We start from the raw sequence: 16,388 nt of genomic DNA on the forward strand, positions 1-16,388 counted from the left end.
TTCAAGCTTGATAATATCTTTCCTATGAAGATGTTTGTGAGCTGTGAGCAAAATTGAATATTTCTGATCCAGGGCAGTCCAAAATAAAGTAAGCTTTAATCAAACCAAACTCAAAACAATGAAAGGATGATTTAACAATTAATGTCAATTACATCGAAGTTTGAATTGGTTGAGAATTATTCCACATTGAGAATGAATGGGTGTCATTATTACATTTCATTGTTTGTTTCTGGTAGAGCTTTGAGTAATTGAGTTCTTTAAACAGTAATGTTTAACTCCTGTTATAATATTTGGAACTTGGCTGATGAATAAAAAATGAGTGGAGATTTGAAATGTTTTTTGGAGCAGCAACAGCCTGATGTTCCACATTTGCTACACATGAATTGCCAGATGATGAAAGATAAAGGTTCATTTATTGTTGGATAAGTCACTTCTCATCTGTATCAGAATCCAGTTGAATTGAAATCTGGGTTAATTGAAATAGACAATAGGTGCAGGAGCAGGCCATTTGGCACCTTCGAGCCAGCACCGCCATTCAATGTGATCATGGCTGATCATCCACAATCAGAACCCCGTTCCTGCCTTCTCCCCATATCCCTTGACTCCGCTATCTTTAAGAGCTCTAATAGTGCCTTCATTTCCATGAACACAGCGCCTAGTCAAAAGTTCATGTTGTATTCAGTTCACCACATGTTTTACATTCACCAAAGCCCGTTCCAATTTCCTCCATTAGAAATTTCATTCAGACCTTCGTACACGCAAGGTGCAGTCTTGATCAGACGACAATTAGAGCCCAATCAGTTATCGAGTAGAGTCGTTGAGAAATACAGCTCAGAAACAGACCCTTCGACCAACTTGTCCATGCCAACCAAGATGTCATTATATTTCAATCTCATTTGCCTGTTACAAGCCTCAAAGCCGTTCCTATCCATGCACATGTCCACATGTCCTGCCTCAAATATTTCCTCTGGTTATTAAAAAAATTACATGGGCAACACTATGTAGTCCTTCCCATGAGTATTGCATACTGCATATTGTGTGTAGTCTGCGTTGGGTTAAGTCTGCCACATTTGAAATAGAGAATGGATCTATGGTTTCTAAATCTATAAAGAGTTAGGATATTTTGTATTTATTTAGTCACATTTTCCACATCGTGTGCCATCCATACAAGATTAATAAGCTGGAGGTTCCCTTTAGGCTACAGTCTATAATGAGGTAGAGTCATAACCAAGTTCAATTTTTTGTACATTGTATACCAATCAAGGCTCACATTATCCAGTATTACGCTGTTACTAATTAAATGGTTCTGCTGCCTCTTCTGGTACGAACAAGTTTCCACTTTATGGGGAAACAACTTCATGAAAAATCGAAGTGTTTGAATCCCCAAATCTGTAACAAACTTGCAACATTTTCACATATAAACCTGGTAAAATTCTGACAATTAGAATGGATTTGGCTATTTTTTTAATGATTTTTCTGTGATTTGCATATTCCAAATGTCATCTGTTCCATAAGTTAAAGCACAATTCTTGCTCAATTTGGGAGTGCAGAGTTCTTCTGCAGGCTGGTACTTCCATTTAGTTTTGAGTTACAGCATAGAAACAGACCCTTTGGCCCATTGAGTCCAGGCCGACCTTTGATCACTCTTTCACACTCGTTCTATGTTATCCCAATTTCTCACCCACTCTCTCCACCTGAGGGGCAATTTACAGAGGCCAATGAACTTACAAACCCACATGATTTTGGGACGTGCAAGGAATTTGGAGCACCTGGAGGAAACCCACACGTCACAGGGGAGAACATACAAACTCTACAAACACAGCGTCCGAGGTCAGGATTGAACCAGGTCTCTGCTGCTGTGAGACAACAGTTCTACCAGCTGCATCACTGTACTGCCCATTGTAAAAGAAAAATAACATGTATTGGTTTGCCTGTGCAGAGCAAAGTCTTATTGATCCGATAAGAGGCTGCATTGTGGTAACACTTTCAGCTTCCTACTTAAGCTTACAAATGTGGAGTTTTGCATTAACTTGGACTGGCTGGTAAATGAACTTCACTGACAGGCCCAGAGAACACACCTCAATGATAATCGGCAATACAGTAAGAGAGATGGTGAGGAGAATATTTTTATGCAATGCATTGTTCTGATCTGAAATGCACTGTCTGAAAGTGTGGTGAAAGTAGATTCAGCAGCAACTTTCTAAGGGGATTGCCTATATACTCAAAAAAAAATTTGAGCAAACAGTGGGAAAATGAAACTACTTAGCTCATTCAATGAGATGACGCAGGCGTAATAGACTGAACGGTCTACTTTCGCACATTATGATCGAGCAATACAAAAGGCAGCAAATTAGAGGACTGAGATCCTATTAATATTTAATAATATAATAAACAAATGTAGAATGGTGGATGATGCACAGACAGCTGGAACTAACAAACTGCTGTTCCTCGTCTGTTAGAAAGAATAGTTTGCAAGAAGGGTAAATATTTCACAGGAAATGTTCTCATGCAAGTAACTATTTCTCTAGGTTTTCTTTGAATTACACTTTCCATAAAGAAAATTAGTTTATTTCTTTGTGATTGATTTTATTTTGCCTAATTCTGGCTCCACTAAGAATAAGGTCTTTAAATGCATCAACTGTGAATAAAGGAACATAAACAAAACTTTGAGCATTCCGAATGGTATTATTTCAAGCAAATCTGCATGGAAAAGGCAGCATACCCCTTGGAAGGAAAACACAGAGCCCAACCCCCTCCCTCTACGCACAACCTAAATGATGTCTATATATGGTTAAGGTTAAAACTGGAAAAATAACTGCAAACTACTTTATAAAGGTAACACTCAAAATGCACAATTTCCCACTCTCTTTCTCTTCTCAGCCTCTTTTCAAAAGGATGAATCTGTCTTGGCGTTTTCAACCAGATCCTGCAGGTCTATTTATAAACTTGTTGGTTCAAATACGAATAGCAGTATTTAAAGGCATTCATACACTGACAAAAACTAGCAGAGACGGCACCACAGAACCGGAATAGAACCGAAAGTCAAGGCATTGAGAATTGTTTCAAACCTGTGCTTGCTGGAAAGATTTCAACCTCTTCTTGAATCGTGATGGCAAAACAAAATCACAGCCTCGGACGAGGAAAGCAAACTCCCCTCGTAGGTCAGGGTCCCTTCGCAGAGACGTTTCCTTGATCATCATATTGCTTGGCAATGCTCCTGGTGTGTGTGGGTGTGTGTGTGTATGGGTGTGTGTGTCTGTGTGTGTGTGTGCCTGTGTCCTTTTGAAACGCAGTAAATGTAGACTGAAAAGCACTCAGGGTTCCTGTTTACAGACAAAAGTGAGATTTGCCTTCTTGAAAGACCGCTCTCCTGCCTTTATTTCCACAAACTGATAACGTCCATGCATTGTATCTCATCACCGAGGTCAGAGTCCAGTCCTGACATTCAAACCATCTAGCACTCCAGACCACGTTTTTTGGAGCTTGATCGCTGTGTTGTACGCAGAAACATGACCTGCAATGAAATCCTGCCTTTCAGAGGGCTTCACCACAATTAATCTGTCCAGGACTGTGGATATGAGTGCATGGTGGGAAAGGAAGAACCCTTTAGCAGAAGAGCTAAAGTTAGCACTTGCTATAGACCTGAAAATAATCTCGCCTGCTATGACACTGTTTACACTAATAGCCTCTTAAATTAAACTGCGAGGCATGCACTTCAATAAATCACATGGGTTTTTACAGAAAGCAGCTCCACACAAAAAACAATCACAGCTTGAGAAGTCATGTGGAACTTATCACAACAAAATTACAGCCAAACACTTCTTCAAAAAAGTTAAGAAAAATTGTGATAATTGTTATTTTGCAGATATTGATCTGTTCAGGTGAGCCTATTGCTTTCAATTTTTTTTCTTTTACCGACAATTGATTCCCTGTGGGAGCCAGCGGTTCAATATCTCGCCCTTTCTTCCCCTCTCTCCCTCTACTGCTCCATTGCACCCCCAGCCCAATGTATAAATAACATCCAAACTTGCTGTTGGCACAGTGTCATGACATTTCAGTTCCACTTCATTCCCTAATTACTCCACCAATCAACAACAGCTGCTTGGTGAATATCAAACACATCAGGACTCCTAAGGAGCAATATGTTTGGCCTCAGCTATGTCCTTCCATTCCCTTCGGGCCTTTGTGAACAGCTTTGTGAAATGGACAACCACTACACATTTGTTATCAGGTTCTGGAAAGGTTCACATAAAGACCAGGTAAATTAATTTGCAAAAATGTAACTCAACTTGTGGGGACAAAGAACTCTGAGAATAAAAAAGTTCAGTTTCTACAATTAGTGACGTTACATCGCCTGTTGTTAAGCCACTGCATTGTTGAAAGTATACACCTGGATATTATCCAGACTACATTCAATAGGTACTTTTCAAACTTGACTTACTCAACCATGCTTTCCCATAAACTATTCTAGAATCCATTTGTCCTATGCTCCATTTTCAATTTGATGGTCTAAAATTCAGTGTTTCATTAGCTTATCAGAATTATTTCTTTAACTGTTCATCGGGCTCAGATTATAACCACTGCACTTGGCTGAATTTGACATGAACTCAATTCAGGATATGCTATGCTGAAGTAATGTACCCGAATCTCACAAACACTCCCACAGAATAGGAAACGCTGGAATGCCTCTGGAGTCAGAACAAGATTATTTGTTACACAAACTATCCTCAGGATGGACTTTGGCCTTGCTGACTTCTGGTAGTACTGGGAAGAACTACTTCCCCCACCCCCGCATACACTGATACAACTAAGCTGTGTAGCTGAAATGTAAATTTAGCAGTGTGGTACCAGAGACCAGAGCTTTCAGCTATGTGAGGGCCACGGCCTCTATTCTTCGAGTAGAATAAATTTAGAGCAAATTTATTGAAGGCGTTCAAAATCACAAAGTACTTTGATGGCGTAAATGAGTTTAGTTTAGTTTAGAGATACAGCACGGAAATAGGTCCTTCGGCTCACCGAATCCGCGCCAACCAACGATCACCCAGAACATTAGCACTATCCTACACACACGAGGGGCAATTTACACTTTCACCAAAGCCAGTTAACCTACAAACCTGTAGGTTTTTGGAGTGCGGGAGGAAACCAGAAAACCCACTCAGTCACAGGGAGAATGTACAAACTCCGTACAGACAGCATCCGTGGTCAGGATCGAACCCGGGACTCTGGTGCTGCAAGGCAACAGGTCTAAATCTGTAGGTCTAAATCTGCGCCACTGTGCTGCCCTCATGAGGAAAAATGCTTTTTGCTGGCAGCTAGGTTGGTCACTAGAAGGCATACATTTAAGGTGAATGAGAGAAACACCAGAGGTTGGATGAGGTTGAATACTTCACATCACATGCATTGTCACAATTTGAACCACAACACCAAAAAGAGCCATGAAACCAGATTCAACTTTAATTTTCAAAATGGAATTGGATAGACATTTTATTTATTTTTAAAAATCCAGGGCACAGAAAAAGATATGGATGTGTATTTAATTGGATGACAATTTTTGAGCTGATGGTTTAATAGGCCTTCTCTTTTAAATGATTCTGGGTAAACTCCAGCCATTATTACTTGCAGCGGTCATGTCAAAGTCCGGTGATGCATTCCCAGCACTGCCATTGGTTTATGTCACCAAATACTCAATCAGACCTTTGCAGGTGTATGTTGTCTTCTTGTGTTAATATGCTTGGAAAGCTACAGCAAGCAATGCTCTATTCTAGGTGCAGGTGACAATTAAACACTCTTACCTTGGCCCTTGACTATACAGAAGTTGCAATGGCAGGAAGGTGTGGGTGTGATTGGATGTTTTCCGAAAATGGCAGCAGAGGTGACCAGAGCAGTTAATACAGCATATATTGAATCCCTTTTAGATAAATAGTGGCATAGAAGTTGTCCTAAATTATGTTAGACACCAGCTGGATTACATGAAGGGTTAAAATAAGGTATACATATAATTCCATGAGAATTTCACCAGTATGAGGATCACCCATTAGTTCATAAGTTTTTGGAGCAGAATAAGGTCATTTGACCCATCAAGTTTACTCTGCCATTCAATCGTGGCTGATTTATCTTTCCCTCTCAACCCCATTCTCCTGCCTTTGTCCCATAATCCCTTACACCCTTACTAATAATTTTTTTTGGCAATCTCCACCTTAAAAATATCCATCGACTTGGCCTCCAGAGCTATCTGTGGCATTGTGAGGATAGTTGGTATTTACGTGCTGTATGGCTCTATGGCTGAAAACGCTGAAGAGATTTGATGCAGGTGAGTAATACTCGAAAATGAAAGAGAAACTTTCTACATGGCTGAACGTCTAATAGCCGTTTGACTCAGATATAAGGCGAATGGCAAGAGAACCAGAGATGATATATTTCTATTTATTTACAGCTTGTGATTATCGATAGGTAGCCAACATTTAGTGCCTACCTCTGATTGCCTTTGAGAAGCCAGTGCTGAGCAGCTTCCTGAACCGCTGGTGAAGCCTATGTTGCATTTGTGGACATCTGAGTTTGCTACATCAGGACAAACTACCCTGCATCTGACATTAAGCAGTAATTTTGGGGAAAGACTTCAGTCTGAACTAGATAGCAGCTGGAAATTGTTCAAAAGCAATGGGTTTTTTAAAAATGCCTGGAAATGCTTATTCATGCAGAAGCAAATGTTGAAACAATGCAGCTAAGAGGAACGAGTCCTTTCGGGAACAAGGAGCAAGCCTTTAGCTTCCAATCAAAGCTGTTTCTGTGTCAGAGGCATGCACCATTTGCAAAGAACGTTTTGCATCGTAATAAGCAGTGATGTTAATCGTGCTTTGCGTTCTAATTGACACGGTTACTGCAACCTCCATGTGGAAAAGCATCATGCTTTTAGGGGCTTTGATTTACAAGCTACATTGTTCATGCACAGAACCCCTAATCGCAGTAAAATTCGACCATATGGTACATAAAAACAGTATGCTATGTGATAAGAGTTTCATAGCTAAGTATTTTTTAATTAGTAATTAAGTACAGATGCAAGGAAATTGAACAAAAGCACCAAAAGTTTGGAAATTCCTGCTGGTAAAAGCTTTCTTTTATGGGCCAGAAACACACAGGAGTGCTAAACCACAATGGTTTCAAGGAAATAGCCTTTTATAGATGAGCTACAGATGACTGGTATAATATCTGGCACTTCTCTGCTTTACATCACCTGTTAAAGACGCACAATTTATTGTAAAATTATATTAAAATATATAAATATATATTCTGAACCCTCCAGTTCAGTTGCAATAATTCGTTATTCAGGGTGGTAATAATTCATTGACAGATTTGGCCAGTTTCCTGTATGCTTATATGACACTGGTAATGAAAACAGCCTATTGATTCTTCTAACAGATGAGAAAGCAGAGCAGGCTCTATCCAGTTTCTCCTCTGCCTTCTTGGTAATCACAAATTAAAATAATAACGGGGTTGTCAATTGATCATATGGATAACCATTAAACTGTAAAGTTTTCTGATATTGGTTGTGACCATTATAGACATAGCACAAAGATACAATATGAATTGAGGAGATATGAGGAAAAGCTTCGAAAGGTTTTATTTTGTGCTTCATCTTTTAGACTTGAGAGTTTAGGCTATAGAGATACAGTGCGGAAAAAGGCCCTTCGGCCCACCATGTCCGCGCTGACCAATGAACCCCAAGCACTATCCTACACAATTTACAATTTTACCTGAGCCAATTAACCTCCAAACCTGTACGTCTTTGGAGTGTGGGAGGAAACCTGAACACCAGGAGAAAACCCATGTGGTCCCAGGGAGAACGTACAAACTCCGTACAGACAGCACTTGTAGTCAGGATCGAACCCGGGTCTCTGGCACTGTAAGGCAGCAACTCTACCGTTGCGCCACTGTGCCATCTTCTTACTTCAACACCTTGAGCTTATTTAAATATCAATTTCTTAAAACCGTTTCATCAGATTAAATATTTTGATTAGACTAAGTTTGGTACACAGTGCTTGCAGAGAAAGCAATACATCACATGATTTGGCTGCAATATGAGTTTTAGACTGTGCCAGTTCAAGTAAATCCCTAGCAACAGGTATAATAGAATCCAGCATGCTTGTGGAGTCAGTGTAAAATTTCAACAGCACAGATTGCAATCTTAAAGTCAACCAAATGACCTACGTACCTAGCATCTGTTTCTCATATTATGCGGAAAGGCCAAAGGCCTGTCCAATGCTGATGGGCGGTTCACTTGGATATTATATAACTTAGCATGTTTTTCAATACTAACGTATTGAAAAATTCTCCCTCCACATTTTGGGGGGAATTTTTTGATCAATTCATACACATAAATGTAAAGGATTTTCATTCATGATGAGTGACTTATTTCAGTTAGCATATTAACGTTCCTTTTTAGAATTTCTTTCTGGATAATGAATGCACTCCCACCCCCTTGGTTATAAATACCAAGAGCACTTCTAACAGCTGTTGGTTAAACAGTGCGGTCTGATGCATGTTGCCTTCCCTGCATACATTCCAGAGCAAATTCTACATCACAGGAGGGGAAACACGATGCACTTCTACAGGCCGGGGATAAAATTCTTACAAAATCCCGCAAACAAACCCCAATATGAATAACCCATCCTATGCTTCAGATTTTTCAACTTTAAAATCAATTTTACTATCATGACTACATTAGCTTAGTAATGTGGTCATGCTGGTAAAATTATGTTAGCAGTTGGAGAAATGAAGGGGTTTTTAATCAGCCGTGTTCAAAATCATTAGCTGTTGTGTTTATACTTTGAACAAAGGTTGCACGTTACAAATCGACATGCGCGATCTGTTCTGCCAGCCATACTTAACCTAGGAAGTATTTAAGGAAGTTGAATGCGGCCAGCAGGCAAAGTTGACCTATGAAGGGAGGCGCAAAATTTCCTTCAGCAAAGTGACAAGGACATGCACTTTCAACACAGCAGGCTGTTGGTTGTTGCTGAAAGGAAAATGTCTTCTCTATCTACTAATGAACTTAAAAGAAGAATGTCAATACTCCCAAGACTTTGTCATGTGTCACATTTTTTAGAACTTGTTTACAGCCTCCTTCTGTCCAGCAACACCTATATTTTGACAGCTCAGTGCGTGTGGAGACACTTGCATGCACCTTTTATACTTTTGATTTTTTCTACCAAAGTGAATCACCTTACAATTCTGCACGTAATATTCCTTCTGCTTGTCTTCCCCTATTCACATAGACTGACAATATCTTCATCAATCCCCTCTGTTTTCCTCCTTCTTCCTAGTGGGAGTACATTTGTTATCTTCTCATCTGTGGAAGCAGTTGTGGAATCTGTAGCTTAAGAACCAGAACATTCATCAAGTTCAAGTTCAAGTGAGTTTATTGTCATGTGTCCCTGTATAGGACAATGAAATTCTTGCTTTGCTTAAGCACACAGAAAATAGTAGGCATTTACTACAAAACAGATAAATGTGTCCACATACCATGATATAAATATATACACACATGAATAAATAAACTGATAGTGCAAATAACAGAAAGTGGTTGGTAATAATCAGAGTTTTGTCCGAGCCAGGTTTAATAGCCTGATGGCTGAGGGGTCGTAACTATTCCTGAACCTGGTTGTTGCAGTCTTCAGGCTCCTGTACCTTCTACCTGAAGGTAGCAGGGAGATGAGTGTGTGGCCAGGATGGTGTGGGTCTTTGATGATACTACCAGCCTTTTTGAGGCAGCGACTGCGATAAATCCCCTCAATGGAAGGAAGGTCAGAGCCGATGATGGACTGGGCAGTGTTTACTACTTTTTGTAGTCCTTTCCTTTCCAGGGCGCTCAAATTGCCGAACCAAGCCACGATGCAACCGGTCAGCATGCTCTCGACTGTGCACCTGTAGAAGTTAGAGAGAGTCTTCCTTGACAATCCGACTCTCCGTAATCTTCTCAGGAAGTAGAGGCGCTGATGTGCTTTTTTGATGATTGCATTAGTGTTCTCGGACCAGGAAAGATCTTCCATAGCTATCTATTTCAAACTCTTGGGATGCGGGATATTAGGTCCGAGGAATTTATTGGCTTTCATTCCATTAATTCTCCAATCCAACTTTACAAAAAAATATATTGCTAATTTTCTTCCACTCTTTGTGTGTTTTCCACTATTTTTAGGTAGCTTTCTATGTCTTCTTCGAATTGAATGTATAATTAATGCACTCCCACCCCTTTGGTTATAAATGCCAAGAGAGTTGAGAGGCAGAGGTTAGGGGAAGCATATCCAAACCTAATGATCAAGGCAAATTAATGTACATCCACATAGAGCGGTGACAGTGGAGTCTACTAAATAGGTCAGAACTAGAGGGAAATAGTTAGCCTGTGTGGACAATAACTGGCCACATTAACTCTAAACTCCTTAAATTTCCATCAACTAATTATTACCTCAATTCCCTGCTGCAAACTATGTTCTCCAGATGCTTTCTCATCATTCTCCCTGGCAAATGTTAGAGATCAAACATGGCTATTGAAAAGGATTATAATTGACTCTTTGACCTGCCGATCACATATCTGTGCTATCACTAAGGCCACCTATTCCACCTCAGTAATGTTGTCCGATAATGGTATCAATCGAACAGCATGGAAACAGGCCCTTCGCCTCAACTTGCCCACACCGACCCAACATGTCCCATCTACGCTAGTCCCACCTGCCTGCATTTGCCCCTATAACTTTCTAAACCTGTCCTATCCATATACCTGTCTAAATGTTTCTTAAACATTGCGATGGTACATGCCTTCACTACCTCTTCCGGCAGCTCGTTCCATACACCCACCACCACTTTATGTGAAAAAGTTACCCTCTCCGGTTCCCATTAAATCTTTCCCCCCTCACCTTAAACCGATGTCCTCTGGCTCTCATCTTGGCTCTCACTCTTGTCTTGGCTCATCTGCTGCTGTGGCTTTTTCCCCTCTAGCAAATACCAATACAATGCACCCTATGCTGGCTACTCATCTTCTGGCTTCAATAAATATGAGATAATCTAAAACTCTGCTGCCAGTGTCGAAGTGGACCATCCAACTCATTGTCGCCTCTTGTGCTCGCTGACCCTCATGGGCTTTCGATTAAGCAAGCCACGATTTAAAAATTGCATTCCTGTTTTCATTCTCCTCCTGGCCTCATCACTCTGAGGTGGACAAAATTGCTGGAGAAACTCAGTGGGGGCGGCAGCATCTATGGACCGAAGGAAATAGGCAACGTTTCGGGCCGAAACCCTTCTTCAGACGGACCTTCATCAGGCTGACCCTCATGACTCTGATCTGATTATACTGGTTACACCACAACTATAGTATTGATTCCAGTTCTATACACCACATTGTCGAATACATGTTAAAAGGTGCTAAGAGGATTTACTAGTTTTAGTTTGTAGATACAGTGTGGTAACGCCCTTCGGCCCACTAGGTCCACGACGGCCATCAATCAACTGGACACTAGTTCTGTTATAGACACGTACGCATCCTACACACTAGTGGCAATTTTCACAGAACCTATTGAGACACAAACCTGCACATGTTTGGAATTTGGGAGGAAACCGTGTTTGGAATTTGGGAGGAAACCGGACGACCCGGAGAAAACATGGTCACAGGGAGTACGTACAAACTCCACACAGACAGCACCAGAGGTCAGGATCGAACCAGGGTCTCTGGCGCTGTGAGACAACAGCTCTACCCTTGCACTACTGTGCCGCCCACAGTTTGGTAGAGGTTGAGGTTTTGACAGAGTGGATAATGGGAAACTGCTCCGGCAGCATATGGTTCCGGGAAGAGAAAATGCAGAGTTAAGGAGATGTGTAAAATATACCTGCTGGGACATTTTGAACAGACTGTTATAATCTGGATCTCTGCTTGTGAGAATGCTGGAAAAATTAGGGAATTGGATGAGGACCTGAGGGGAATAACAAAATCAAAGCAGCCGATTGCATCCACATTGTAAGAAAGAATGTGTACAATCTTCATAACTGATTAAACATGTCTGGCCACTGTTACAGTCAAGTAAATGTCAAACTGAGCAAACTCCTTCAAATGCAACACACAACTAGAGAAGCTTTATTTTAATGATGTTAAAAGAGGAATAAATATTGGCCCGTTGACTGGAATGAGCTCACATGCGTTTCTTAAAAAATCTGCAGGATCTTTTATTTCCATCTTGAGAGTGGACTGAAAGACAGAAACCTACAGTGCACTGCCCTGGATATCAGTCTGGATATCAGTCTGGATGCGGTGGCTCATGGTCCTGGAGTTCTACCACTGGGATACTACTGGAGGATATGGTCCCTATGGGTAGAGGAGTTAACAGATTAGGAAAAGGAATAGGAATACTTTATTGTCACATGTGACCACATATCACATGTCAGGCTTGGTCCCAACCCCACCTCCTTTCCAGCTTTCTCTCCTCAACTACAGTCAGTATGAAGTTGGGTCCCAACCTGAAACATCGCCCTTCCATATTTCACCAAAGGTGCTGCCTGACCCGCTGAGATACTCCAGCACTTTGTCTTTTTCTTTGGCAGAAACAAATGACGTGTGAGAGGTGGCCCTCTGTGGGCCCCGAGGCTCAATATGGTGACACTCTGTGTGGATGGGTTTGGTGAATGAAGCCTGTTGTTGGTCACGGCCTCACCACACAGGAAGCTGCTACAATGGAGCACTTGCACCCCACCTGCTGCCCTGTTTAAAAACTGCATTCAACTACTGAATACCAATCATTCAATTAGCATCCGACTTAACATTGCTGGTAATTTATGAGTTAATTATATTTATTTGACTAGAGCAGGAAAATGTTGCCCATTTAGAGATATTACAACATTGCGCCAGTCATTGGACAAAATGTGTCTCTCACGTTTATTTTCTGGGTATTAGTAGCTTGTAATAGTCTTATGCACAACACAAAAGGAGATACTCAGACACATTCACATTGCTGGCTCTTCCAAAACTCACCCAACGTTCTTCTATCATGCTCGTTATGCCACATCTTTGCTAATTTTGTCCTTTGACGTTTATGTTCATGTCGACCATCAAGTACACATCTATACTAAGTGCTTAATTCTTATATATACTGAAAACGGAACAGTGAAATTCTTATGAATCACGTTTACAGCACCTGGTTGGTGGCCTCCTATGCTTTCATTCCATAGCCAATCCTGAAGGACATTGGATTGGGCAGAAGACACAAAATCAACCATTGAGAATGTACCATTGGTACGGCAGCACCACTGCCCTAGACCGCAAGTACTTGCAGAAAGTTGTGAACGCAGCCCAGTCCATCATTCAAACCAGCTTCTTACCCATCAACTCCATCTATTCTTTTCACTGCCTCGGGAAAGCAGCTAACACAATCAAGTACCACTCACATCCCAGTCATTCTCTCTTCTCTCCTCTCCCGCTCAGAAGAAATTACAATTGCTCCATAGCATGTACAACCAAATTCAAGAATAGCCTCTTCCCAGCTATTATTAGACTCTTCAAAGAACATCTCATATGTTAAGGATCCATTTCTGAACTTCCAATTTACTTCATTGCAGTCCTTGCATTTTTTTAAAAGTCGGAAATTTCTCTGTAATATTGTATTCTGCACTCTGTTTATTTTTCTTTTACATTACCTGATTGTACTCGTGTATATCTGATATGCCTGGAGAACCCGCAAAACAACGTTTTTCACTGTATCTTGGTACACGTGACAATAAAAGACCAATACAAATACCAAGACCAATTGTCCTTGCTCTCCATCATATACTATGATCCAGTGAACAAGACTGCAACCTTTACATTACATTAACTGTTTGAAAGATAAACTCTGAGCCACGGATCTGCACCATCATTATCATCAATATTTGTAGCTTTGTATCACCACCTGACCTGGAGCCATAGAGCCAGTCAGCACAGAAACAGACCCATCGACCAAACGTCTATGCCCATCAAGATGACCTGTCTAATTAGGCTAGTCCCATTTGTCCATGTTTGGCCCATATCCCATTAAACCTTCCCTATGCATACATATGTCCAAATGTGTTTTAAATATTGTTCTTGTGTCTGCCTCCACCACTCCCAATGGCTTGTTCGTCCCATATACCCGCCACCATCTGTGAGGAAAGGTTGCCATTCAGGTTCCTATTAAATCAATTCCCTCTCACTGTAAACCTATGTCTTCTAGTTCTTCATTCTCCTACGCTGGGAAAAAGACTCTATGCATTCATTCACCCTAAACTTTGCCTTGTCCTGTCTATCTGCTGCTGAGAACTCCATGCATGATTTTAAAACCTCAAGAATGATTATTCCAGTGTCCTTGGCATCCCCTCATTCCATCCTCTCCAAACCTGGCAGCATCTCTGCTGCTTCAAATCTAGCTCACTGACAGTCCCATTCACCTGCTGCCCTGTGCATATAGACATTCCCTGCTTTTTGATTGAAAAACGCATCGATTTTAATATTTTCATGCTGAGTTTCACATCCAGTCTCTGCAACTTGTTCCAGTTGTAATAACACTTTGACATATCAGGGCTACATAATGGAGTACGCCGCAGAGTTGCTGCCTCAATTGTTTCAGCAAATCAGGTTCAATCCTGATCACAGCTTGTGTCTATATAAAGGTTCTACCTTCTCCCTATGACCGAGCAGATACTCTAGTTTCCTCCCAACATTCCTACAGATATTTTGAATGGTCGGTGTATTAGCTACTGTAGAATAGCCTAGTATACTGGTGAGAGGTGGAAATGTGAGATAGATGGGAATGTGGGGAGTAAGTTATAATGAATATCAGTAAGAAATGGGAAATGAGCTGGCAAAAAAGTGATGGGCCAAATTAACCTCTTTGACATTGTAAAGAGTTTGAGTATAGTTTATTGTCACGTGTGCCGAGATGCAGTGAAAACTTGGATACACAATAATATCATGCCCCAATTCAATTGCGGCAGCATAGGCAGCAAAACTTTCAGCTGTCAAACATCTAAGCTCTGGAAAAGCCCTCAATCTGCAAACACCTCCATCTTACAATTTTTTAAAATTCTTTAACATTGCTCCCAAAGCCTACCTTTCAGATATTAATATCACTATTTCATAATGTGACTTTATGCCAAATGTTGTTTCATAATGATTCCTATGAAGTGACATGAGATGTCAAAAATGCTACATAAACATATATTGTTGACTCGATAAATATTTAGATATGAACATTATTGAGGGATATGGGCAATGAGGAAATTGACTAAGCATTAACAGGTGGGGCAAGAGAATTTCATGCAAGAACATTAAAAAAAAATTATGCTGAGCATTATTCAAAATATTTTTCCATCAGAACTTAGGACATTCAATTAACATAACTGAATTTGTTATTATCGAAAATAATTTTGCAATCAGGAGCAGAAATTGTCCTTGGGTTCCCAAAAGGAGCAATCATAAATTATAAATCATAAATATGGCTTAACCAATGGTAAATAACAATCACTTGTGGCCGAGGAGTGAGCGTGATTTAGGAAGTATACAAAACCATTCTAATGATTTATTAATGGCCAAGATCAATGTCACCTCTGTCGGCTTATTTTCCATTTACAAGGTCATCTCAACAGTACCAAGTTCCTTAATTGATATCTTGAGGAAACCTCTATAAACACTCAGAATCAAATTTAAGCACTTACTGATATTATGTGATGCTTAATATACAAATTATTATGTGTGATATGTTGGCCTGCTGCGGACTTGCTGTATCAGAGCAGGAAACAGGAGCCACTGACATTAATAGGAGTAGGCATCAAAAGTGTGGAACGGGCACCACCGTGACCTCTGCACACATTTACTAAGCTGACTGAGTAATGAGTTTTGACAGAACAATTCTCACATCTGAAGGATTCACAGTGGCCTTTTTGGGTATTGCTGACACCTCTTTCTTGATCTCTCTGCATCCATCACAGGCAACAGACTGTAGACTGACATCAACTACAGATTCCCACAGTTATCTGGACTACACTTGTTTCCACCCTGCCTCATGCAAAGATGCTATCCCCCCACTCTCAATTTCTACGTATCCGCCGTATCTGGTGCAAAGATGAGGCTTTCCGTTTTATGACTTCCGAGATGTCCTCTTTAGTCATAGTCATAGAGTCATACAGTGTGGAAACAGGCCCTTTGGCCCAACTTGCCCACACTGACCAACATGCCCCATCTACACTAGTCCCACTTGCCTGCATTTGGCCTATATATCCCTCCAAACCTGTCCAATCCATGTACCTGTCTAATTGCTTCGTAAATGTTGCAATAGTTCCTGGCTCAACAACTTTCTTCAGTAAGCTTGCTTTCCCTTCTGCTGTACAGCATTGATGGATCC

The 16,388-nt window shown here is 40.8% G+C and overlaps 1 protein-coding gene across 3 annotated transcripts in view; it reads right to left on the reverse strand.

Moving 5' to 3' along the window:
• ppp2r3a (protein phosphatase 2 regulatory subunit B''alpha) overlaps positions 1–16,388 on the reverse strand; it is a 292,844-nt gene that overhangs the window by 66,214 nt on the left and 210,242 nt on the right. Inside the window, exon 1 of one of the 3 annotated variants that reach the window (XM_033031388.1) lies at positions 3,069–3,551. The exons of the other annotated variants lie outside the window; for them this stretch is intronic. Within the exon in view, the coding sequence (XP_032887279.1) occupies positions 3,069–3,200 (132 nt within the window). The 5' untranslated portion in view covers positions 3,201–3,551. Of the gene's footprint in view, positions 1–3,068; positions 3,552–16,388 lie in introns of those variants that run through there. 3 annotated transcript variants of the gene reach the window in all.

This window comes from Amblyraja radiata, chromosome 13, assembly GCF_010909765.2.
Source record: "Amblyraja radiata isolate CabotCenter1 chromosome 13, sAmbRad1.1.pri, whole genome shotgun sequence".
In the NCBI taxonomy this organism is placed as follows: Eukaryota; Metazoa; Chordata; class Chondrichthyes; order Rajiformes; family Rajidae; genus Amblyraja; species Amblyraja radiata.